A 27,427-nucleotide genomic window follows, 5' to 3' on the forward strand; every position below is an offset into this window, starting at 1 on the left:
AAAACTGTACCGCATAGTCAAGGATGGGTCTAACTAACGCTAGATAGTTAGACCTCTGCACTACCATTCGTAACCGTCCTAGCGATGAAACCTAATGTTCTGTTAGCTTTATTCCAGGTGCTAATGTTTTATTCCTAGTAGCAATAGTAGTTGGTTGTAGTTAGTGGTAGTAAGTGGTAGTCAGACTAGTAGTCGTAGTAGTTAGCTGTTGTTGTTTCGTTTGTTGTTGTTGCTGTTATTTGTTGTTTTTTATGTGCCTGCCGTTTACACACGCACACGCGCGCACACACACACACACACACACACACACACACACACACACACACACTTTCAACGAACGGACGGCTTGACGAACGCTCTGAAGAAAAGTGCAGATTGAGGATACCAACGCAAAGAGAAGTGCCTTTTTGTATTTGCAGGGGGGGGGGAATTGCTCGTGAGGTAGTGGGAAAGTAAGGAAAGAGGAGAGGGGGAGGGATTACTGGGGAAATGGAAGGTAATGAGGATGTGGAGGACTTGGCCCAGGCAGACGGGCGGAAGGTCAACATGAAACGACCACCGGATGACGAAATGGCAAATAAAAATGTAAAGATTAGAAGTATAGAGAGGAGAAATACAGTAGAAAGTGACGAGAATATGTTCCAGGGATTTAAAGAGGGTGGGGGGGACACAACCCCCCCCAGACTGATAAGACTAGAGGAGAGAGTTGATAAGGTGATCGAGGACTTGGAACGTAAGTTAGGTAATGTAGGCTCCATTCTCCAAAGAATTGAAAGATTGGAACAACTAGAGAAGGCTAACAGAAACTTAACTGAAGAAGTAGAGGACCTAAAAAGACAGTTAGGAAATGTAAAGGAGGAGAATGAGAAATTGAAGAAGAATAGTAATGAAAACAGTGAGAAAATAGCTACAGAAGCTAAAAATTGGAGAATAACTCAAGAAGGGAATAAGGTTTCATTCACTGACATAGTCAAACAGCAATTGAAAGAACATAATGAAGACTCAGTTATTAAAGTGATGAGACAGAAGGAGAATATAGTAAGAGAATTAGCTGACAAAAAGAAATGTATAATTATATTAGGAATGGAAGAGAAACATAACCCAGATAGAACCGCAAGAATCAAGGAGGAAAATGAAAGGGTAAGCAGTTTATTAAAATTAGTCCAGGAAGATGAACCAGAAATTATAAAGGAAATTGAGGAAAAATTCAGACTCGGAAAATATAGTACAGATAAGACCAGACCAATTAAGATTAAATTCAGGTCACAAACAACGGCAGAGAAAATTCTATCCAAGACAGGGAAACTAGCAACAAATGATCAATATAAAAAGGTATGGATAAAAAGAGAAATGAATAAGGAGGAAAGAGAGGCAGAAAAGCAGAAAAGAATTGAAGCTAAGGCAAAAAACGAGGAAAGAACGGAGTCAGAGAAAGAGAGATTCTATTGGAGAGTAGTGAACATGAAAATAAAGCAGTTCGACATACTAAAGAAAAACATAAGGGAAACAGAGAACACAATGGAAGTGGCAGAAAACTAAGAGTGTCTTACACAAATATAGATGGATTGATAACAGGATTGAATGAACTGAATGATTATTTGAAAGAAAAAGAACCGGACATAATGGGAATTGTAGAAACAAAATTAAAAGGCCCACTACCACCCAACAGTGTAGGACATGATACATACAATTATTGGATTAGAAACAGAGAGAAAAAACAAGGGGGTGGAGTTATGTTCCTGACAAAGAAGGATATAAACGTGAAAGGTGTCATATATGGAAAGAATACAGTAGAGATGATTATGATAGAAGTGGAAGACCGAGATAAGAAGAGCAGAAAATTTGTGATCAACTATGTGCCTCCGAAAACAGCCTCATGGGAGGAGAATGAACATAAAAGTATGTTAGAGGACACAAAGATAGCATTAACTAAAATAATGGAAGACGGAGGAAGAATAGTTATGATGGGCGACTTTAATTGCAAAGAAATCTGCTGGGAAGAAATGACAGTAAAGAGTGGTGATGACTCATGGGGAAATGCTCTACTTGAGATGATTACTGACCATTCAATGACACAATGGATACAAGAGAACACTAGGTATAGAAATGAAGAAGAACCATCGAGGCTAGACTTAATAATTACATCTGAACCTAGAATAGTGGACAAGATTGAATATAAAACACCAATAGGTAAAAGTGACCACATATTGATTGAACTGGAACTTAATGAAGAAAAATATATGAAAAGAAATGAACAATATAGAAAAGGAAGAATGATGTATGAAAAAACAAACTTTGATAAAATAAGAGAATTCTTCCAACAAGAAAACTGGGAAGAAATATACAAAGAAGAAACATCAGTGGAAGAGAAATGGAATATTTTGACAAAAATTTACAAAGAAGGAGTGGAAAAGTATGTCCCAAGACAAAAACAAGAAAAAGAATATGTAAAATGCTGGTACAACAAAAGTTGTAGGGAGTTAAAAGACAAAAGAGACAAAGCCTGGACCGGATGGAAAAAAGACAGAAGACCTGAAAAATGGAAAATATATACTGGTTATAGAAATGAATATGTACAAAAGTGCAGAGAGGAAAAAAGAAAATATGAAAAAGATGTTATAGAAAAGTGTAAAGATCAACCAAAACTATTCTACAGATTTGTAAACAATAAACTGAAAAACAAACAAGACTTGGAGAAATTAAGACAAGGGGGAGTTGAATACACTGAGGAAATGGAAATGGCAGAAATTATGAACAAACATTTTAAATCAGTGTTTACAAGGGAAAATATACAACCTGAAGAGATTGAGTGGAAGGAAAAAGTCCCCCCTATGGAAGAAATAGAAGTAACGAAGAATGAAATATTGACACACTTGGGTAATTTTGATGTCAGAAAATCGCATGGGCCAGATGAAATAGCAAACTGGATTCTGAAAGAATGTAGGAATGAACTGGCAGACAAAATACATAGCATAATAAGCAGTTCCTTAAAAGAAGGAAAAGTTCCAGAAGATTGGAAAAAAGCAAATATAGTACCTATATATAAAGGAGGAAATAAAGAAGAACCTACCAACTATAGACCAGTCTCTCTAACAAGTACAATAGCAAAAATATGTGAAAGAATTATCAAAAGTAGATGGGTAAAATACTTGGAAAAAAACAACGTACTAAATCCAAGGCAATTTGGATTCAGACAAGGACGATCATGCGTCACCAATTTAATATGTTTCTATTCAAGGCTAATAGATATAATACAAGAAAGAGATGGATGGGCTGATTGTGCATTTCTAGACCTAAAAAAAGCTTTTGACAAAGTACCACATAAGAAGTTGCTTAAGAAATTAGAATATGAAGGAGGAATACAAGGTAAATTGCTAAATTGGATGGAAGACTTTTTGCAAGAAAGAAAAATGCGAGTAGTGATAAGAGATCAGCACTCAAAATGGAATGAAGTAATAAGCGGTGTCCCGCAGGGAACAGTTCTGGCCCCAATAATGTTTGCTATATATATTAATGATATGGATGAAGGAATTGAAAGCTATATGAGCTTCTTTGCAGATGATGCAAAATTACTGAAAAGAGTGAAAACTGAAGAAGATTGTGAATCACTACAGAGAGATCTAAATAAAGTACAAGAATGGAGTAGGAAGTGGGAGATGGAGTTCAATACAAAAAAGTGTAGTATAATGGAATTTGGAAAAAGCAAAAACAGAATAACAGGATCATATAATTTGGGAGAAGAAGGAATAAAAAGAGTAGAAAATGAGAGGGACCTGGGAGTCATTGTTATGAATAATATGTCACCTGAGAAACATATAAATAAGATTTTTGGAGAAACTTATAATTTAATAAGAACAATCAAAGTGGCATTTACATACCTGGATGAAGAAATGGTGAGGAAAATCCTAGTCACCCTGATAAGACCAAGATTGGAATATGCAGCAACGATATGGTCACCAAGTACAAAAAAATGTATAAAAAAACTTGAAAGAATACAAAGAGCAATTACTAAACTGGCACCAACACTCTCAAAACTATCATATGAAGAGAGACTACAAAAACTTGAACTACAGACACTAGAGCAAAGAAGAGAGAGAGGAGATTTGATAGCTATTTACAGAATCATGAAAGGCATAGAAATTACTGATAGAGAGAATCTGATAAAATGGGATGACAGAAATACAAGAGGACACGGAAAGAAAATAAAAAAAGACAACTATAGAAGAGATTTGAAAAAGAACAGCTTTCCTCACAGAGCAATAGACAGTTGGAACAAGTTAGATGAGAAAGTGGTGTGTGCAAAAACAATACATGAATTTAAAAATAGTTTAGATAAAATGAGATATGAAGACGGGACCTCACGAGCATAGCTCCCCTTCCCGTAAAATACAACTAGGTACAACTAGGTAAATACACACACACACACAAAACACCATGCACACACACACACACACACACACGCACACACAAACAAGTTGGAATGTATATGTGTAAGGTTGTATTACCCACAGATCAAGCAATCTATGAGCTTTGAGCTCTCATCTTGGAGGGTAATAGCTATCGATCACGAGACTAACACGTGATCCAAGACCATGATGAAACACACACACGCACACACCTGCACACACACGACTCGGTGGCGCAGTTGATAGAGTCCCAGACTGTCAATACGGCGGTCCAGGTTCGAATCCTAGCCAGGGCTGAAAATGATTTCAGTATCGCTACGCTTCGAGTAGTTACTTCAACTCTCGTGGGCGGGGAGTTGGGGGGGCGGTGCGTGTAAGGTCAAAGCATTACCCAAAGATCGGTCATACGAGCTATGAGGTCTCTTCTGGGAGGGAAATAGCTGTCGATCACGAGTCCAGCACGTGCTCCAAAGGCACACGCGCACACACACACAACTCGATAGCGCAGTGGTTAGAGTTCCCAGCCGCCACTACGGCGGTCCAGGTTCGAATCCCACCCAGGGATGGAATAATTTCAGTATCGCTGCGCTGTGAGTCGTTACTCCAACTCTCGTGGGCTGGGAGTTGTGTGTGTGTGCGTGTAAGGTCACAGCATTACCCATAGATCGGTCATATATGAACTCTGAACTCTCTTCTGGAAGGGAAATAGTTGTCGATCACGAGTCCAACACGTGATCCAAGACAATGGTGAATCACACAGGGAGAGACGCGTGGAGGGGAGAGAGAGAGAGAGAGAGAGAGAGAGAGAGAGAGAGAGAGAGAGAGAGAGAGAGAGAGAGAGAGAGAGAGAGAGAGAGAGAGAGAGAGAGAGAGAGAGAGAGAGAGAGAGAAATATTTGTCCCAGCCCGGAGACCGAATGCCATCCCCTCGGGGGCGCACCTCCAGATGAAGGTAAGGATGTTGATGTGATATGAAGACAAGCAGTGGGGAGACGATTCTTCCCACCGTCCGTCCAGTCGGACCGCCACGTGGACGCAGGTGATCAGTTTACGAAGCTGAAACCGGAAGTCAGGGAGGAGTCTCTAAAGGATCGGTTGTTGTGAAAAGTGGAGAAGGAGCCAAACGTGATTTGGGTCACAGTTGCAAAGGATTACAAACGAGAAGCACGCAGATAGGAGACCCTCTGGTCCATAACTACTACTACTACTCCTACTACTACTACAGGAGACCTTCTGGTCCATAACTACTACTACTATTACTACTATTACAACTACTACTACTACTACTAATGATAATAATAACAACAACAACAACAACAATAATGATAATAATGATAATGATAATAATAATAATAATTATAATAATAATAATGATAATAGTAATAATAATAATAATAATAATAATAATAATAATAATAATAATAATAATAATAATAGTAATAATAATAATAATAATAATAATAATAATAATAATAATAATAATAATAATAATAGTAATAATAATAATAATAACATACATACATACATATACCAAGGCTTTTTCCCCCTTCCAAGGGAGGTAGCCAAAAAGGGAAAGGCATAAAAACACTCCCACCCATTTCATCCCTAAATACACTCCACACCCCTCCCACCCACCCTATAATAATAATAATAATAATAATAATAATAATAATAATAATAATAATAATAATAATAATAATAATAATAATAATAATAATAATAATAATAATAATAATAATAATAATAATAATAATAATAATAATAATAATAATAATAATGATAATAATAATAATAATAAGTTTATTTGGCATTGAATCAATATACATGAAGTGCAGAAATAACAATTACGAGTGCCGAGGATAACAAAAAAGAATGTAAGCTTATTTCCATTGTGGTCGGATGCGGTAAAACTACAACAATGATAAATAAATAAAAGAAAAATACATAACAATTATAATAATATAAATAATATTAAATAAAACAAATAAGAAACTAACTTGAAACTAAGACCGGAACACGTAGACACTACTGGACACAGCTAAGTACCAGATTTCGACAGTGTTGGCAGATAAAGTTGTGATAAAAAAAATGTGGAAGGCAGATAGAGGAAACTTGAGGGGCAGAGAGAGAGAGAGAGAGAGAGAGAGAGAGAGAGAGAGAGAGAGAGAGAGAGAGAGAGAGAGAGAGAGAGAGAGAGAGAGAAAGAGAGAGAGAGAAAGAGAGAGAGAACTTGAGGGGAGACCGAGAGTAGGATAGATGGGTTGAAGTGGGCCTTGGGTATAATAAGGGGAATGTCTGTCGATCAGGAAAGTGAGAAGACAATAGGTTGCGAATGGAGAGTGGATGAAGGTGGAGGGTCCCCACATGGGGGAGGGGACCAAGGGGGGGGAATGGTTGTTCTCCCCCCTCAAGAAATCCAAGATGGTAGTCATCACTACATTTTTGTTTTTGCTTTTTTTTAGTTATATTATATCAGTGTACGATTAGTGATGGTTAAAATGTAACTCATAGATAATGTAAACATAAGCGGCCAATTTAAAGAATCTTGATATATCCCTATACCATTAACCATATACGTATAACATCTTTCATTTGCGGACGCCCCTGGGTCGCCATGTAATGAATCGGTGGGGGTAAACAGGGTTCAGCTGTCGGCACAATCACTCCTTCATACAATCTCCTCTTAGCATCCATTCCCAAATGTTCATTTCTCATTACACTTTTTAATCCCCCAAGGTATTTACTTGCTACTCTCAATCTACATTCTACCTCCACCCCCACTCCTCCCTTTCCTGCCACATTCGCACCCAAGTATCTAAAACTATCCACTTCCTCCAGTCTCTCTCCCTTAATACTCACTTCCAGCCTCCTGCCACTCTCTCCCCTTGTACATCTCATCACCTTACTTTTACCCACATTTATCTTCAACTTCCTTCTTTCACACACCTTCCCAAACTCTGCCACCAACTTCCTCAATCCCTCCACTAATCCTGCTACAAGCGCAGTGTCGTCAGCAAACAACAACTGGCTTATCTCCCACTTTTCTCCATTTTCTTTAACCATCTTAATGAACATCGAACTGCCTAGTGTAGGTCTTAAGGTCTCCTCTGTTCTTATGTAACATGAAATAACAAGTAGGGACTTGACTACCCACGAATGGGTAAGCCCTTTTGATATATGAGTGTGTAATCGTTTCATTGCCTTTTTTTTAATATGTGAATTTACCTTGTTATAGTATACAGAGAAAGAGCAAAATTCGTAGGCTATCGTCTCTTTTTTCCCCATTTATCGTACTTAGTTTTATTTTTGTCTGTGCCTTCAGTTCGGTCGTGTGTACGTCTGCAAAAGTGAATGTATGAATAGATAATAGACAAATAAAAATAAATGAATATAAAAAAACAAGGCAATGTAGCAAATTGAATTAAATGAGATGGAATAAATACGAAACGCAATGTGGAGATAATTTTCATTCAGAGTCGGCAGTTGATACAAATCCTCCTAACCATAATAATTAATCAATATCATAGGCAAATCCTTCCTGAAAATAGAAAGATTAGACTGTGTCCTGTTCATGAACTCAATCTTTCCTACATCCTAACACCAAACTGCCTCCGTTACTACCAATTCTAGAGGACAGTGATCCTACCTATGCTCTTGTTGAATGAGGACTGATTGTATGAATACTGGTCCAATAGCCTACCTGATACTAGTCGATAAAATTTCGTTAATTTCATTGAATATCGGATGCACATTTTTTATTCATCAACTGTTTTTTCTTAAAGAAGCGTATGTATTATCAGTGGTGTGTGCTTTTTAGCATTCAATACACGCACCAAATTAGGCTCATATTATTGTCTGCGCAATTAATTCACGCAAACAGCGGTCGTGGAATTTAAAGGTAAACACTGGTTGGGCCCAGGCCCCAGTGTGCTTTGAATTTTATTTTTTGTACATATTTTTTTGGCTCACTTGGATGCTTGTGATAGTATACTTAAGTATGAATACAATTGTTAGTGTCATTACTGGAACCACATCAGCTAGGTCGAGTACATATATTGGATTTAATTGTATGATATATGCATATCGTACGTTGTTTAACATTTCCTACAAATTCCTTCCCTATTCCGTATATTTCTGAAGGAAGTTATTTTTCTTCATCTTATTTTGTGTTATGTTTACACGTAAATGTTTACGCTTCCACCCAAGGTTTAAATGTCCTGAGGAATGTGACATCGCATTTTTTGCTCACTGGCAAGTTTAGTTTTCACTGTATTAACTTGTATTGTTGCGGGACAGATAGTTGGCTATTTTGACTGTGTTGCGGAACGGTTGTAACGTACGACAAGTATGTCCCATCTCCACAAGATGGCAGTACGGTCACTGTTTGAGGGTGTGAGAGTGGGTGACTGCCTTTCTCTTTTAAAAGTGGTGTGATAATTAAACTTATACTGTGATGTGACTGACGAGATTTGGGTATAATTTTTTAAGATGCCTGTGGATCGCGTGGAGGAGAGATAAAGGAAAGGCGATGTAAGAGAGGAAAATTTAAAGGTAAGCACATTCTTGTTGTCTTCTGCTCAGGTGAATTGAGCAGCGGTTTGCCCGAGGCTTTTTCACTGGGAGAAAAGAAATGCCATCTTATTTGACAGCTCAAAGCGATAACACTTTAGAATATTTTCTACCCATATTTCCTAGACTCCCAAATGGGATTAATTAAACCAATTCTATTCGTTCTTCAGCCTGAACTTCATTATGTGAATTAATGTCCATCAAATCTTACACCTGTGGAGTCGGAGCAAGATGCTTAGAAGTGTGTACACCTTTCTACATTCCTCAACGCTCCAAGCTTTATTATCTTCTTTCTCATGGAAAACAGTGATGTATATTGCAGTATGTGATCAGTGATCACAGCGAACTTGGTGGTGGCCCTCTTGAACCAGTTTTCTCTTTGTTTATATAGGGATTCTCTTCCACTCCCCTCCTCTCCCTCCGCTCAGATTGGCAGCAGAGAATTGAATGCTCATCAGCAAGAAATCCTTCGTACTTTTCGTCGTCTCTCATGTTTTTCTATGATTATTTGGCTTCTTTATGGTTAGCTCTTGTTATTGAGTACTTCTGAACAAGATATACCTTGGTAGTTGAAGTACAATATATTAGTTCATTTTATTTTGTTTCGAATGTAGGGCAAACAAACAATTTTCACAAAACTGTAGAAGACAAGCTGTAGCAGTGGATGACTTGCAATCTGTGCGAGTCTCGGAAATGGTCTCGTTATGTGATGGTTTTGTATGCAAGAATGAAAATTGAAGATAAATTAGGGTTAATGAAGGTTATCACATAACTGGATGGCTTTAAGTTTGATGAAGTTTCTTTGCGGAATGGATTACTGGGTACATAGTCCATTTTTCTTAGGTATAAGGCCCAGAATATGTAGCCTGAATGGCATTTAGATGGTTCATACGTACCGAAAGGCATTAATAGTCTATATAGGGAAGTAGTTGAGTCAAAGCTTTACACTTGACCCCACATGGGAGAAATTGGAAAGAGGGTGGTCCCTAGTTCTTTCTTGTATGCCACCCTGTTAATTTCCTTTACTATATAAAATGATAAAGTGGTTGTATTCTTCTCACCCACACACACATATATTATTATAAGTCTACAGGGATCATTCCATGCTTAACTCCTAGCAAATTCATTTGGTAGGACCAATCAATCAAAGAAGCCTATTGTACAGTTTCAGTTTTATTGTTTAGGTATATTGTACACAGGAATTCAAGATAATGATAAGTGTTGCTTTGAGTTTCACTAGAGGGAAATCCCACAGTTACCAGTAGTGGTCCTCAGGTCCTTACTTAGTTTACTTAGTAGAATTTAGAGGGTCTTCCTTGTAGCTTGGGTGGCCCTACAATCTCTCTAGGGAAGAAGCTTTACTTTAGATTGTATTTTATGAGTCACATTAGCATGTGGTCTGTAAGCATATTTATACCTCAGTTTGCTATTAACCTCAATTATAATGTACTGCATTACTGAGACACTTAAAACTATAATCATACAAAAATACTAATTTAGTTTAACCTAACTTGATTTGAACTAACAACCATGAAAGGTCACAAAATCAGCTTAGGTCTCAGTAGGCAGGTTAGGTTATTTCTGTGGTAGACTGCTTTCCAGAGTAGCACCAATTTGTTTCTGTAACTTTCCTAGTTTATAGTTATTAATGGATGTATGCATTATTCTTGGGCATGCGGGAATTAGGGCGTTATAGGACAGCACATACGTAATTTAGCTATGGAATTGGGGTGCATATATACTCCTCACGCGATGTGTGTTTACATGAATTGTATTTCCCCTCTCTTGGGGGCCTTTTTTTTTTATTCAATTATACCTTTGTGATCGTAGGCTGGGGGATTAGGGAGTGGTTATGTGTTAATGATATTATGATGCAGCTCGAAGGGATTTCTCCCCATCATAAATAACTGCATGAGGGGACATAGGGAGTGGGGGTTTTGCCAATTAAATGAAGTGCCCTTGCTGTGGATGTGCTGTGTCTTGCTGCATTGCTTCTGACCCAGGGCAGTGGGCAAGATGCAGGGATGGCCTGTCATCCAGGAGGAGCTAAGATGAGAGTGAGGGAGGGGTGTGAATGGAGTTGGAATGGGTGGGAGTGGACTTATGCTTTTTGACTGTCTAACTCCTTTGTAAGAGGAAAAAAGCCTTTGATATATGTGTATTTGTATCTTCAGTAGTGGCCTATTTCATATATTTATACCTGTGTTATCAAAGTGTGCTGGTTGTGCAGTCAGAAGTGTGTGTACCTTGCATCTTCTTGGGTGAGGGTTCAAGCCCCGCATTTCTTTCCGATTCTCAGCAGCAACCATTACCTGCCCTTATGGTCCAAGCACATAGGGCAAAGGTAACAGCTTTGGTTGCAGTGGTGACTACTGGCATATGCTCCTCCCCATCTTGTGTTAGTGCTGTTCTGTCACAATTTGTATGCATCACATAGAATTTCAAGTTCTCAATTATAGCACATTTCAAGTATCTATTTTCCTATTTTTGTTTATATTTATTTTATCTATTTTGATTTATTTATATTTGAAATATAATTACCAACTAGTTGGCTAGAGACTTCAGGGACCCAGAGAGCTTATTATAAAAAAAAGATGCTGTGATATTTAGTGTTGTAGTGGGCAGACCTTTCGTATACTGAATCCCTGGGGAAATCATTCTTGTCAGACTCTCTCTCTCTCTCTCTCTCTCTCTCTCTCTCTCTCTCTCTCTCTCTCTCTCTCTCTCTCTCTCTCTCTCTCTCTCTCTCTCTCTCTCTCTCTCTCTCTCTCTCTCTCTCTCCCCCTCTCCCTCTCCCTCTCCCTCTAGCATCTCTCTCTTTTTTTCTCTCTCTCTTTCTCCCTCTCTTTCTCCCTCTAGCAGTATATGGTCTTTTCCATAGCCGAAACATTGTGGCATTAAACTGAACAAAATCTGTAAAGATCATTGTGCTGGAGTTGGTGGATATTGCCATTAGTCCTTCAGCTTGGAATCTTCCCCATGGCCAAGTAAAATGATCTGGCATCAGGTTGAACAGTCGGTAAAGAAGCATCACTGCCGGAATTAATTGCCCCAGGTGTGAACCGAGGATTTTCGTGTTTGCTTATGTATAGCTTTTAAGATTTGAAGGAATGACGAAGAGATATGACGTGTGTGAAAATTAACGTAATATATTATGATAGTTTGACCCAGGGGATGCACATTAACTCGGTTGGGAAACTTAGAGGCTGTTGAGCAGATTATTGATTCAAAGCCTGCTTGGCTCAACTGAGAATTCAGGTGTTGCTCACTTAGGTTATCCTCACGTTCATGTTCTGTGAATTCCTTATGGCTGCATGTCTGTACAAGTGCAATGACCTTTATGATCCCTACAGGTCTGTAGAGTGACTTTAAACAGATGCACAATACTCTGATTTTCCCATGGGCTGAGATCGAACTTTATTAGTGATTCCAAAGTAATTGATCGACAGTGGGTGTTATGGGACCAAAAAAATAAATAAAATAAAATAAATAAATAAAATAATAGATAAAAAATAGAAAAATTAGGATACTTGATAAATACTATTGTTCAGTGCATAAGTGTATGAATTAATACTAACCCTACATGGTGCCAAAGGTCTTCCTTCATCCAAACAATTCTGACATTAGACAGAACAAAATATGTAGATAGTGTTGTGGTATGCTGAGGGTAAAGAGAACCATTACAAGATTAGTTATGATATAAAGTTTGGTCCCTATCTGGAGAGGTAGCTTAAGAATATTTGGGTGGGAAAAAAAACAAAGGTAGAAATAGTGATGTGTAAATGAGGTTTAACACCTTGCATAGGAAAGGTGTGCCTCAGAGATGAATAAAATAACATGACAGCAGGGATAGTTGTTGTACTATTCACCATGGAAGGGATTGAGATGGGATTACCCCCCATCCTTAAGTGGAAGGATGCCACTACCACAGAGAAATAGATAGCTTGGCATTACCTGGAAGAAACAGCTCCCCAGTAAAGAGTTAGATGAAGCTAGGTGTGGCCCTTGAACCGGCATGGTACTCCCTGAGATGAGTTGTATTATTGTTATATAATAAGATTTTAAATGTTCTATAACAGTCGTGTTTTCGTTGCCCAACATGTGCACATTTTCGTGCCACCACTCGATTCCTTCCAGTCACCCCCAACCTTCTCTTACTGCATTCCTCTGTTGTATTTTTTAGTAATTTAGCCTTGAACTTCTCCCACTCCCTCACATTTCCTTCCTCCACTTTAACTTGCATCCACTTCATTACATTTGGCTGCTAATGTCTACTTTTGTCCATCACCCTTTGAACTTTGCCAATATCACAATATTAACCTTGTAACCTATTTAAAAATCTCAATTTTTTTTGTCTGTGATCTTCCTCTCCTATCATACTTCAGGCATGTAGCCAGGGCTATGCCTTTATTAGGGACACATTAAAAATGTAATTCAGGGTTTGGAGAGTCATAAAAGTTGTAGTTTTTTATATGAAAAATTCACAAGTCTGTCTTTATAATTAAAGTAGTGATGGTCAGATTTTTTCTCACAAAAGTTATTGAAAAAAATAGCTTGAAATTGCATGTTGTATCAGGCATCTTACAAAACCATTTTGTTAATGTTTGCTTAGTTTTGAATACATTTGATAATGGAGTTGATTTGAATATGAATTATAAATACCTATGTTAATTGAACAAAAATCATGCTGTTTGTTAAGGTTATATTTATTTCATATGCACAATAGAGAATTACTCTCTTTTGCATATCTATAGATTTAAAATAAGAATCTGGATAACCAAAATTATGTAAATGATTCACTGGGTAGTGGCATATAGGGAGATGGTCTTTTTTATATTTATTTTATTTATTTATTTTATTTTTTCTTGGTTGGGGGGGGGGTTGGAGTAGTGGCATTGCCTCCTAGTATCTCCATGGTTATGGCCCTGCCACATCCCACAGTGACATTGTCTTCCCACCATGAACTCGTAATTTGATGGTGCCGCCCTTTCTTCTTTATTTCAAACGTACCCATCTTTGTATGTCACTAGAATTATCAGGAGAAAAAAAATTACCCATATGAAGACAAATACTGCAATGAAGCCAACTGGCCAGAATATACAGATGTAGAAAAAAGAACTGATAAAACTTAGTTCCCATCTGTAGCCATGGAACCCACCCACCAGTTACATCACACCACTCAAACAGCCACCAAATGTGACAAGGAAAGAACCCCAAATATATTTTGCTCAAACATCTGCATCAGGGGTCAACAGACTTTTTCCCACAGTAGGCCAGATAACCAAGACAATGACGAGTACAGGCTGCATAAACATTTCGTTCAATACAATATAGTGAATACACAAAAAATAAAGAAATACAAAAAATAAAGGCAAACATTTATTTACCTTGATAGACATTAACCTACCTCTAATGCCCCACAGTACATCCAAAGCAAGCACTCCACAACAGACTGGCAGGTACTTTACTTAAGAATTCCCCAGAGATTTATTCATCAGAAAAATTGCTCCCCTATGAGTCAATAAAGAATTTCACTGGCAAACCTGCATTCTGGTCACCATCTAGTATTAAAGCTGTACTAACACACATCTGCCCTGCCTGGCAACAGAAACCAGTTGCCACAGGTACAACCATTACATAGAAGTCAGAGTATGACACTCAATCTTTACAGACTAACACAAAATCTCTTCATTGAGTGACTTATGGGCTGAACCAGTGGTCACAGTGAAGGGCTTGCAAAAGAAGCTTGCAAGACAAAAGCTCACACTATAAAAGAGAAAAATTCAAATTTTATACCATACACATTTTTTTAATCCTTTTTTATTTTTATCATATGTACATTTTTGTGCATCACATTAGACACATTATCATATTATGGTAATGTAGTTATGAAATTGTATATTTTTAGAGAAACCAAATTCAGTCAAGTGAAATGCAGTGCTTTACTGCTTAGGAATCGTTCGAGGAACTACAATTAGTCCTTGTAGAGGGTTTGATATTTTATTTATTTATTTTATTATTATTATTTTTCATTACTCGATGCAGGTTTTGTTGTTTATGCTTCCTGACCACCTGCCATTTGGTGACAGTAGCTGCAAGCAGACCAGCTGGTAGGGCTTATGTGAGATAATGAGATGGATTCATGGGGTTAGGACTCTAGCATGTGATATTGTATGGGGAGGATTTTGGTTTCTGTGTGCAGGTGGCTGTTGGCATGGTTTTTGGCGAATCCTGTTGATACTCTTGATGCTTTATTTTATATAGTTTGCTTATATGTGTTTATGCAGCTTTATATATATTGCTTATGCAAAAAACATGGAAGAAGGCAAAATGGATATGATAATTTGTTTATATCTTTGGAGAAACAACATAATGTAAAAGTAAGACAGCTAGAATATACACTCAAAAGCAGGGAAGTTAATGGGGGCAACCTGACCTTGGTAATTAGTTGACCTCATCAGTCCCTGAGCCTCCCCTAATACAGGTGTGGAGGGGATTATTTCCAGACTAGTATTGGAGGAAATGTGAGGTCAAACCATGACCTAGGTCAGGTTAGCCCAGATAACCTTCCATGCTTGTGTGTACTTAGGCTGATGTACTTCTGCACCTTTGTATTGTCTGTGAAGATGAAGGAAACTGAAATATAATACACATGAAACAAATACCAGTAACATCCATTAAAGTTTTAGAGAAATGCCAGTAATACTCTAAGTAACAATTTATCCATGAAAATATGAAGAACTTCCAATGGGGTCTCCATTGAGTGCGGTGGCAGCATCGCTCTACATGGAAATGTTGGAAAGGGGATATTTTCTACATATCATCCCAGATAATTCCAAGTGGTACTGTTATGTCGACAATATCCTCTTCATTACACACAAAACAACCAACATAAGAAACCTACTAGAAAAACTGAATGACATAGACAAAAGAATTGAATTCACAGTAGAGGAAGAAACCAATGGTTGTCTACCTTTCCTAGACACTGTCATCATCAGATCGGATGACAGCACTAGGTTCAAGGTATACCGTATACCAACAAAGATGACTTCATCCCCTATTTAAGTGCACATGACAAAAAGACCAAATCAGGAGTTATCAGTGGGTTTTATCTTAGGGCTCTTAGAATATGCAGCAAAGAGTATTTACAAGAAGAAATTAAATACATGACCACTGCATTCAGGAACCTAAGGTACCCAGAGGGCATGTTAGGGACATCACTATGGAAAACCATTAAAATCAGAGGAAAGAAAGTAAAGAGAGAACAGATTTATGATATCTTGTGGTTCCTAACTCTGGCCTCTCTCACATGCTCTCCAAAATATTGAGACAGACAAGACTTATCATAGTAAATGACACAGGGAAGAAAATAGGACACTTGATCTCAAACAAAACCAAGACAAACCATGACAATAGCATTGTATATAAAATTCCCTGCAATGGATGCGACAGTGCATACTACGCAGAGACATACAGAGGACTTAACAACAGACTCAGGGAACATACAGCGGAAATTAGACACCACCGAGAAACAAATGCTCTAGTTAACCACATAGACACACAGGGACACCTACCAAACTGGGAGGGATCCACCGTTCTAGCCAAAGGACTACACAAGAAACAACGGAAAATAATTTAATATATATATACACACACATATACTTTGCACACTGCACGCTCTGTGTGTTATGCACTCTCTGCCAGCCAAGGTGTTATGTGCAACTAAATAAAACAGCCTATTGGGACCTTGAGCTAAAAAAAAAAAAAAAAGTGATAAGAACCAATTGGTATGATTTGGAATGATACTTATAGATTGAAGTCAATGTATAAGTATTGGGTAGAGCATTTGAAAACTACCCCAAGACTGTGGCAGGCTTCTGGTTGAAACAAAGGATGGGCTCAGTTATTGAACAATTTAGGAATGACTAGATGTTCATTTTTAAAATTGTTATAGTATATAACTAGAAGTTGTAAGTCAAAACTAGATACTTTGAAAAGTATAGAAATCACTCTTTGGACCCTCTTCTGTTTCAGTTACCCAGTCATGATGTTCTTTTGTTTTGAATTGTACACTATTAATTCCTTTCTTTGGGGGGGGGGAGAGTTCAGCAGCCAAAATAAAAACAAAAGTATCATCCACTATGCAGTAGTTCATCAGGAGAGGATATAAACCGTTCACTACTGATCTGGTGTCATGAAGATGAATAGAGTAGACTGACTAACAGCCAAATTATATCTGGTACAGAATGGTTGATCAATTGCATAAGCAATTTACCAAAAAGTTATCACATGCCCAACACTTTTTATGTAGGTACCACGCCTTCTGTCTTCAGCAGACATGGGATAATGTAGATATGATTGCAATGGCCAAATTTTACTGGCTATATATATATATATATATATATATATATATATATATATATATATATATCTATATATATATATATATATATATATATATATATATATATATATGTGTGTGTGTGTTTGTATTTACCTAGTCGTATTTTACTGGAAGAGAGCTATGCTCATAGTGACCTGCTTTTGTATCTTTCAGCATTCAGTTTGATCTTAAATTCTTGTATAGTTTTTGCACTAACTGTTTCCTCATTCAATTTGTTCCAGATATCTACCACTCTGTGAGGGAAGCTATTCTTTTTCAGATCTCTACTGTAACTATCCTTTTTAATTTTTTTTATGTCCTCTTGTTTTTCTTTTATCCCACTTTAGTAAATCATCTCTTTCAAGGACTTCCATCCCTTTCATAATTCTGTAGCTGGTTAGTAGATATCCACTTTCTCCTTTTTGTTCCAGGGTTGGTAGTTCGAGTTTGTCCAATCTTTGTTGATATGTCAATTTGGAGAGTGTTGGTGCCATCTTAGTGATTGCTCTTTGAATTCTTTCTAATTTCTTTTATGTTCTTTTTAGTACTGTGTGAGCATAGTGCTGCAGCATACTCCAATCATGGTGTTATCAACGTACCTAATATTCTCTTTACCATTACTTCATCCAGATAGTAATAGGCCACTTTCATTGATCTTAGTAAATTGAAAGTTTCTCCGACTGTTTTGTTGATATGTTTGTCTAGTGCCATGTCATTGCTGTTTGTGTGTATATATATGCATATGTATGGATATATATATACACACAAACCGAAGGCCCTTTTCTCCTCATAAGAGGGATTGCCAAGTCAGATTGCACACTTATCAATTAGTCCATTGCCCCAGGTCTCTCTTGCACAAGACCAGCAGCCCATCAGCCACCAGTTTGAATCCCAAATCTCTCAAGGTAGAAATTTGTGTGGTCTAGATTGAGTGAAGAGTAGGGCAGTGTAGAATGAGGTCCTCAGTGCCGTCATTGTTATGGTTGCTTGTGGGTCATTTGGAATCTGTTGCTAGGCCAATTCTGTGTTGATACTTTGTGTGTGTGTGTACGTACACATTCCAAAACCACTCTATTAAAATTCCCCAATTTATCATTCTATAAAATTATATTCATATTGGGCATTAGGAGGCCAGTGTACAAGTTTAATAAATCTCTTTGGATGACTTTCCTCTGTATTACCTGCTGCTTTTGTACTTTTCCTCAAGCTCATTGAGGTGAAGGCAGCAGTCGATAAACAACATTAAAAATGACCTTCATGGGTGATAAATCAAACCCTGCCAAGGATGTTGCACTCAGACTTGTATTACTAAATTGTCTCCTGGCTGAGGCAAGGAAGGGTTTTATATCCATTGCAGTGCAGCTTTATCCAGCTCTTCAACTGCCTTTTCCTTTCTGCTCTTACTTCCAAACTTTGAGTAATTGCATTGTATTGAAATATGCCAATGTTATTTAATTATTATTATTATTATAATTTTTTTTTTTTTTTTTTTTTATATATACTTGTTTGCCTAGATGAGTAATTTGAACCTTCTAGCTCCTCTGCATGATGGTTGCTAAACCTCGAATTCTTGATTCATTCAGCCATGGCATTTGTGCTCGTGCAACAGTGAATGAGAGGGGAGGAGGAGGAGAGGAATTAATGGATTGTTGGAGAATACACAGAGAGAAAAGCACTGAAATGAAAAATATTTGTATCCACAAGTGGTTATTGAAAGCAGCACATATTTACGTACCCAATTTCCTTGGGACCACATACCTACAAAAGAGAACTGGGGCAATGGATTGATTGATAGTAGTGTGCATGGTCTGCTTCATTATCCATCATAGGCTAGCAATTTCCACTTGTGCTGTTTGTGTTGAAGTATAGTTTTGATTATTGTTTTATGTTTGCTTTTATTGTAATGTGCTTTGAACTGTTGTGATTTTAATGGACTTCTATTTCTTTGCTGTGCTATGTTTTGGTCTGCCAAAGTATGTAGTAATATTAGAAGATTTATGAAGGAGTGGCAGCGAATTTTTTATTTTTCTTCATATTACATATTTGATATGCTTATTGTTACTATTATTATTATTATTATTATTATTGTGGATAGGAGGTAAAGGGAACATGGGCTGAGGGAAAAACTTTTATTCCTGATTAGTTTTGCCTGAGTGGCTTCTTCAGAGGAAGAAGCCAGTCAGGCGAAACTAGTCAGGAATAAAAATATTTCCCTCAGCCCATGTTCCCTTTACCTCCTATCCACATTCGTCACAATGTATACACATTATTATTATTATTATTATTATTATTTTTGTTTTTTTCATATTTTTTCTTTCGATAGTTTTGGTGTTTACTGGCAGTAAAAGACTGATGTTTCCTCTTGTTTCTTTACAGGTGTTGTGCCATAAAAGTGCCATAGGTGGAGCGCAATGCAGGGGAACCGCCGACGAAAGAAACGGCCAAGCTATGGAGTACGAACAGTGGAAATCACACGAGGGAAGAAGGGCTTTGGATTCACCATTAGTGGACAACTACCATGCATCCTCTCCTGCATCGTCAATGGATCACCTGCAGAACGAGCGGGGTTGCGTCCAGGAGACTACCTCATTGCTGTAAATGGACAGAATGTGAGCAAGGCCTTGCACGATGACGTAGTGCGGTTGATTGGGTCCTCCACGGGGCTCTTAAAACTTCAGATTGCCGAGAACTATTATTCGGATAGTTCTGACGATGAGTTTGTCACGGTTAACCGGCCGAAACCAAAATATCCGAACCGTCTCCGTCATAAGCACCAGCAGACGCGGGCTGAAAAGGTGGTGCGGGACTTGCAGAGTGGTGCTATTTTTAGTGAGCAGGCACTGCAGATGGGGGAGGGCATTCTCCCCGATCAGGAATGGCCAGAAAAGCTTTACCCTCCCAAAGCCCCTATGGTGGCTCCTGTTGGACCCTCTCAGGCCAAGCCGACCCCAGTGCCGACAGCCCCTGGCTCGCCCTCTCGTCTGAGACCCGATCAGATACGACTGCTTATGGCGGAGACGCGTATTGCCCGGACTCCAAGAGCAGTGAAGGAAGGACCGCAACATCCTCCGAGGCCAAGGCATTCGGCAAAGAAAAAGGACAAAGCTCCCAAGAACAAACAGTTACAGAATCAGCAACAGCATCAACTGCAGAATCAGCAGCAGCAGCATAATCAGCTTCCACCCAAACAACCACCTCAGCAGCAACAACAGCCTCAAAACTCTTCTTCACATTCTCAGCAACAGAATCAGCAGCAGCCCAATAAACAACAACAGCAACAGCAACAGGGCCATCAGCAGTTGCAGAAACAGCAGCAACAGCTTCACCAGCAACAACAGCAACAACTTCAGCAGCAACAGCTTCACCAACAACCGCAACCTCAAACTCAACTTCATCAACAACTTTTGCAGCAACAGCAGCAGCAACAGCAACAACATCTCCAGCAGCATTTGCAGCAGCAGCAGCAACGGCAAACATCGCCATTGCCCCGCACTCCCTTAGATGTTGCCCTTCCCGCACCTAGTGAGAATTACAATGTAATCACGGAGCAGGAGATTAACAACTTGCTGTACCCGACCCTGGCTGAATTACAGGCAGCTTCATGCCAGAATGTGGATCTTGGGGAAGCTTTGTACCGTGCAGTAGTGGGCTACTTGGGAACAATTGAAATGCCGAAAGAACCTCAGGGTGGATCCAGACTCACAGCTATCAGAAATTGCATTCGTAGACTAAGAATAGAGAAGAAGGTCCACACACTCGTGCTCATGTCGGTTTTTACGGAACGAGTAGTACTCACCAATCCCCACGGTCTCACACTGGCACAGTATCCAGCAGAAAGAATTACTTTTTGTGGAGTTTATGCTGACGACAAAAAGTTCTTTGGACTTGTGACTCAGCATGGTTTATCTGGAGACGAATTAAGTGATGGTAGTCAGGATGGTGTCAGTGTATCTTCGTCATGCCATGTGTTTATGGTGGATCCACGAATGGTGCAGCACGTCGACCATGCAAGACGAGCGAAGAACTTCCGCCTGGAGTGCACGCCCCACCCCGAGAATAATCACTGCAACGAGTTTCCCGACTCGGCAGACCCGATCTTGCACGTGATTATGAGTTTGTACAGAAATCGGGTGGGGTTCCACCTCGATACCGGGGGCGCACCGGGCCTGATAGACATGGAAGCTCAAATGTCCCCCCAACACTCGAACACCTCTTCCAACTCCTCAAACTCGGACTCGGGAATCGGGTTTCGAGACGAAGGAGGCCACCACTACCACCACCACAACGACCGGGTCTTTGTGGTGGAGGTGGACGACAACCAGAGACTGCGGATCCAGAACTTTCAGTTGGTCAACAACCTTCGTCCCAACCACAACGACAACCTTCGGTCTGGCCTAGACAATCCCCGTTCCAATGTGAGCAACAGTGTTCATGCGATGGTTCACAAAGCTATGGGGAACACCAGCCACCGACCCAATCTTAATGATATTACCAATGTTAGTGCCAACAATTTACGTCCCAACCACAACGAGAAAGTTCGCGTTGGTTGTAACGAGAACCCGTGTGCTAAAGTGCTGGACAACGTAAGGGCTAATATGAATGATAATCTTCGTGTTAGTGTCACAGACAAAGTTCGAGTCAATTTGGACAACGTTCGTGTTAATGATCCAAAGCGATTGAACGAGATGCGTTCAAGTCTGACGGATGATATTCGTGCTGCAATCTCAGATGGACGGACCAGTGTGACAGATGACATGCGAGCTGCTTTAACGGATGGCCGTGCAAGCATAACGGATGACCTTAGAGCTGCTATTAGTGAAAATGTTCGCGTGAGCATTAGCGATAGTGTCGGTGTGCGAGGCAGCGTTAGTGAAGGTGTAGGTGGACGAGGCAGCGTTAGCGAGAGCATGATGGCATCACGTAGTGGAACTCCGTGTAATGCGGCTTTGGTTGGTACGACTCCTTGTTGGGATAGAAATGTCACTAAAACGCCAATCAATGACAATAGTGATGGTGGTGGTGCACCTGGAACGGATCGCCTCACGGTGCGAGCAATGCCGGACCCTGTAGGGTTTGAACGTTCGCCAGGTTATATGTCCAGTGTGGAAAGTCCCGTGCATGTGGCTTCCATTCGGCACTCCATGCACAAATACCTACAACATAAACAAGAGCACCTCGTTAAGGTGTCGCAGAAAATTAATCGGCGAGATTCAGACACGGGTGGTATCCACCCGCTGAGTGTTCGTGCCTTCTCTCCGTCCACTACAAACAATTCCAATCATCCTTCGACAAGCCAAGCTAAACCTCACTCTTCCGCAACACCCATTGGCAGTTCCCAAGAGCTGGATCTTGAACTTTCTCTTAAGCTGTCACCCAAAGTATATGGATTACCGCAAATGCCCATAGGTGCTGTGATGCCCGTAAGGCCTCGTGCGCCATCTGAGAGGTCGTTTACTCGCTCACTAGAAGACCTACGCGATTCTTCGACAAGCGATGGTGTGGTAGGTTCCTTTAGCTACGGCAATGGCAGCAGCTACCGTGATGGCTCCGAGAGCGATCACGGGCTAGACAAACTGCGTCATATACCTCAAGGAATATCAGGAAATTCTCTCACACCTTTGGCACGCCTTCTGCATGCATCAGAGACGAATTTAACTCGATACAGTCACGTCGGACCGTTTCTAGTGGAGCAGCGTGGTGCATTTAGGGCTGTTGCTCCTCGCCATCGGCAGGCTCGAGTTGATAATTCGGGTGCAGGCGGACTTATAGCTCACCCGGCCAGCCATCCGTCCCATGTGTCGCCAGCGCCCTTGGGAGGCCTTTCGCGTATTGGAGGCCTCCATGGCATTGGGGGTCCTCTCGATTCTGGGGACGAACACACGGAGAACACGGAAAATACTGGCGAACAGGAAGGCAGCCAGGATGTGCATCCTCCAACTCAGGACGAATTTTCTCCTGATTCAGACTCCGAACAGGTAAGTGCAGTCTTGCATTATAGATTGTTTAGTTTGAATGCTGTAGAACTAGTAAACTGTTGCAACTGGAGAGCTCTCCAGGAAGAAATGTTGGATTACTTTTTTCATTCATTTGTTCAGGATAAGAAATATGTTTGCAGGGCCTCTATCTCTGTGTATTTATGAGTCATACTTAACTTTGAATTAATTTGTATGACAGGACAGATTCTTCTACAGCATTACCCCAAATTAATTAATTTGTTTGGAACATTGCGTTTATAAATATTCTTCAAATGTCTTCCCTTTTTTAATTCGCCTTCCATGTCTGCCTTATTTTTGTCTTGCAATAATGATTCTTCTCTGTTGATTAAATCTGCTCCTTTTATAGTTCTGAAGACAATAGTCACATCCCCTCTTTCTCTTCTTTCAAGCAGTTCTAGCTTATTCAGTCTTTCTGTATGATCTGTAAAGCTAGGCTGGGAGCATTTTTAGTTGTTGCTTTTTTCATATCTCTCACTCATTATCATTCTCTCTCCTATCTCTCCTCTTTCTCCTCTCTCTCCTCTCTCTCCTCTCTCTCTCTCTCTCTCTCTCTCTCTCTCTCTCTCTCTCTCTCTCTCTCTCTCTCTCACTCTCTCTCCCCCTTGCTCTCCCTCTCTCTCTCTCTCGCTCGCTCTAACGCTCTCCCTCTCCTCTCTCTCGCTCTCCCTCTCATCTCTCTCTGTTAGTGTTTGTTTACCTAATTGTAGTATACAGGAAAGGATCAACGCTCGTTGGGTCCCGTCTCTTACTCTCCAGTTGATCATAACTCAAATTCATGTGTGTATGTGTGTTTCCTAACGGTAACATAAGGGAGAGGAGGTAGGTTGGTGTTTGTCTATTTTCGCCCATCAATCCCCCCCCCCTCGCCAAGGGAAGTAATAGCACAGATCCATCACAGTTTATTACTTGTAATGACGACTTCAACTATTGTTGTAGACAAACATTGGACTACAAGAGTCTTCTTTGAGGAAGATTCGCCTCCATTTTCTTTTTTTCCTGTTTATTTTCAAATTCTCGTTATAAGTCTTTGCATCAAGCGCGCGCGCGCGCACACACATACATACATCCACACCCTCGCGCACATCATGCTGTTGAAGTCTTTGAATTCCTTCTCCTCCTCCTCCTCCTCCTCCTCCCCCCCCTCTGCACCGTCTCGGATAAAGGTTCCTCTTTTCCTTCCTTCCTTCCTCCCTTCCTCCCTTCCTTTCCTGCCTTCCTCTTTACCCCCCCCCTTTCTACCTCATTTTCTCCCTTCCCTCCCTCTTTCCTTCCTTCCTTCGTTTGGCGAGTTCGTTCGAATTCGTTGTATTTCGAACGCTGAAGGACGCAAAATTGCTGCACAAACACACACACACACACACACACACACACACACACACACACACACACACACACACACACACACACACACACACACACACACACACATTAATCTCCAAGCCGCCTGTGGAAATCGCCGTAATTTGAGAGAATGGGCTTCCTCTGTGTGATTGTACAATTTTTTTTTTTAAATCCCAAGCCACGCGCAGACACGACAATATATGTTCCGCTCAATTTTCAATTAGGTAATATGTTTGATTGTAAATGAAACATTACAAACTGCAGTTGCTCAACATAGGCTCCCAAATGCTGAATGGTCAAAGATTGTGGGGGTGGGGGGCATAAATGCAACAAATAATAATAAAATAAATAAATAAAAATAAGATAAAATATTCTAGTGATCCACTGCACGAGTTATCACACTGGGCTTCCACGGGCTTCGCCAGCGTTGACGGTTGAGAGTTCGTTTGAGAAAAAACGACTTCGGTTGCAATATTCTATTTTTCAAATTTCCAAATATCAAATTATCTTCCCGTCATGGTAAGATAACCCATACGATTGTTAGACGTACTGTTGAAATGTTTTTAGAGAGGTCTAGATTACTAAGCGAAGTTAAATTCCAGTTATTCAAATGGAGGTCGGGGGAAGGATGTCGGAGGAAAAATAGACCAATATGATAACCTTTATTGGACCATGGGAACACGAAATATCTGTAATACTTGTTATTGATATATTTTATTTATTAAAATGTGGTCATATACGCATTCACGAGTTCATTTACATACCAAGATGTTTATGTAATCATTCAGTTATGTTTTTTGTGCTTCTGGCCTCGTAATTGAAGGGGAGATTTACAAACTGTCGTGTGTTTTCGTTGTAAACTGTTTTGTAATGATTACAACAACATTTTGTTTTACTTTGCATTTTCATTGTGGATGTCATAAGATTAAATTGAGAGACAGAAGGAGAATCTGCAAATGTTTTCTTTACATAGGCTCGAAAGTAGGAATAGAAATTATATATATATATATATATATAGTATTAATTAATGAAATGTAGTAAGCATGTCTATATCTATATTTTTATTACTAGATTTCTAGCAAGCTTATATGCCGTGAATATAGTGGGCGAAAATGCTACAATGGAATTGGATCCTAAGAAGGAAGAGTTGGGAGCAAGTATCGTTGAGGTGCATAATGCGTGTTGCAGGTCGTCGCACGCAATAAGTCCCGTTTTCTGTGAATGGTCTCGGGGCCAAGGTTTTCTCGGAAATGTAGGGGGGTGACTATAGTTATGGATAATCCGTGCCCATATAGGGGTCGTAATTTTATGATTTACTGTTCGTTATTACAACCAGTAGTTTACTGGCGTTTCTGTCCATGTAGATGGTGATTTGACGTTGGTATTTATTGGTATGGGATGTTCTTATATTGTGTATTTAAAGAATGTGTCGCGTTTTTAATCACGAGGGAGATCAAGGACCTTATCGTTCTATGAATCATAAATACTCGGAAATCATAATAAATCTTCTCTCGGGCACAGAGGTGGAGCATAAAGAAGAAGAAAGAAAATATTCTATCGTACTCCAATCCCTTCCATTCCCTTCCCTTCCCTTCCCTTTCCTTGCCTTACCTTCCTTCCCTTCCTTCCTTTCCTTCCCTCCCTTCCTTTCTTCCCACCCTTCCTTTCTTCCCTCCCTTCCCTCCCTCTCCTTCCTTCTATTACTTCCTCCCTCTCTCACTCCCCTCCCTCACTCACTCCATTCCTCCCTCTATCTCACCCTTCCCTCCCCCTCCCTTCCTCCCTCTCACCCTCCCATTTCCTTCGCTTCCCTTCCTTCCCTCCCTCCCTCTCAACCTCTCACCCTCCCATTTCCTTCGCTTCCCTTCCCTCCCTCCCTATCTCCCTCCCCTCCCTCCCTCCCTCCCTCCCTCCCTCCCTCCCCTATCCTCACCTCCCTCCCCTCTCCTCACCTCCCTCCCTCCCTCTCCTCACCTCCCTCCCTCCCTCTCCTCACCTCCCTCCCTCCCTCTCCTCATCTCCCTCCCTCCCCTCTCCTCACCTCCCTCCCCTTCCTTCGCTTCCCTTCCCTCCACTTTTCGTTCCCTCTCTTCCATCTCTCCCATTCGCTCCCATTCTCCCTACACCTCCATTCCCTCTCTCCCTCCCTTCCCTCGCTCCCCCTCTCCCTCTCTCCCTACCCCTCTCTCCCTACCCTCCATTCCCTCTCCCTACCCTCCATTCCCTCTCCCTCCCTCCCTCTCTCCCTATCTCTCTTCCTCCCTCTCTCCCACACTCCCTCCCTTCACTCCCTCTTCCTCACTCTCCCTCCAATGTTCACGGGGGCCCCGAGTTGAGAGTACGCGACAGCACGTAGCGCGATGTGCAATAAGGGATGACTCGTAAGTGCATTGTGGTCTTCTATTCCATGAGACTAATGACCCCTGAGTTACATCGTGTGACCTTGCCGATATGGCGAACCTATGTGATGCAGTAGTTTATGTGTGTGGGTTTTTTTGTGTGTGTGTAAATGTATGTATGTGTGAATGTATGTATGTATGTATACTTGTATGCATGTATAATGTGTTATGGGTGTCTTTGGAAAACACACACACACGGGGCTGAAATGATGCCAGTATCACTGCGCTGCGAGTCGTTACTCCAACTCGTGGGCTGCGAGTTGGGTGTGTGTGTGTGCGTGTGAGGTCACAATATTACTCATAGATCGGTCATATATGAGCTGTGAGCTATCTT

At 40.2% G+C, this 27,427-nt stretch overlaps 1 protein-coding gene across 12 annotated transcripts in view; it reads left to right on the forward strand.

Annotated features, from left to right (window-relative positions):
- The first annotated feature begins 8,771 nt into the window (after nucleotides 1-8,771).
- loco (regulator of G protein signaling family member locomotion defects) overlaps nucleotides 8,772-27,427 on the forward strand; it is a 248,221-nt gene continuing 229,565 nt past the window's right edge. For 7 of the 12 annotated variants that reach the window (XR_012967485.1, XR_012967484.1, XR_012967486.1 and 4 more), the window contains exons 1-2: nucleotides 8,772-8,956; nucleotides 19,734-23,332. Coding sequence is in view for 8 of the 12 variants with exons in the window: in XM_076206034.1 (XP_076062149.1) it covers nucleotides 19,769-23,332 (3,564 nt within the window). In the remaining 4 variants the exon portion in view is untranslated. The remainder of the gene's footprint in view (nucleotides 8,957-19,733; nucleotides 23,333-27,427) is intronic. The other 5 variants (XM_076206028.1, XM_076206029.1, XM_076206031.1 and 2 more) reach the window with 2 other exon arrangements.

Source organism: Oratosquilla oratoria, chromosome 22, assembly GCF_046742065.1.
Source record: "Oratosquilla oratoria isolate Oo_2021 chromosome 22, ASM4674206v1, whole genome shotgun sequence".
Lineage (NCBI taxonomy): Eukaryota > Metazoa > Arthropoda > Malacostraca > Stomatopoda > Squillidae > Oratosquilla > Oratosquilla oratoria.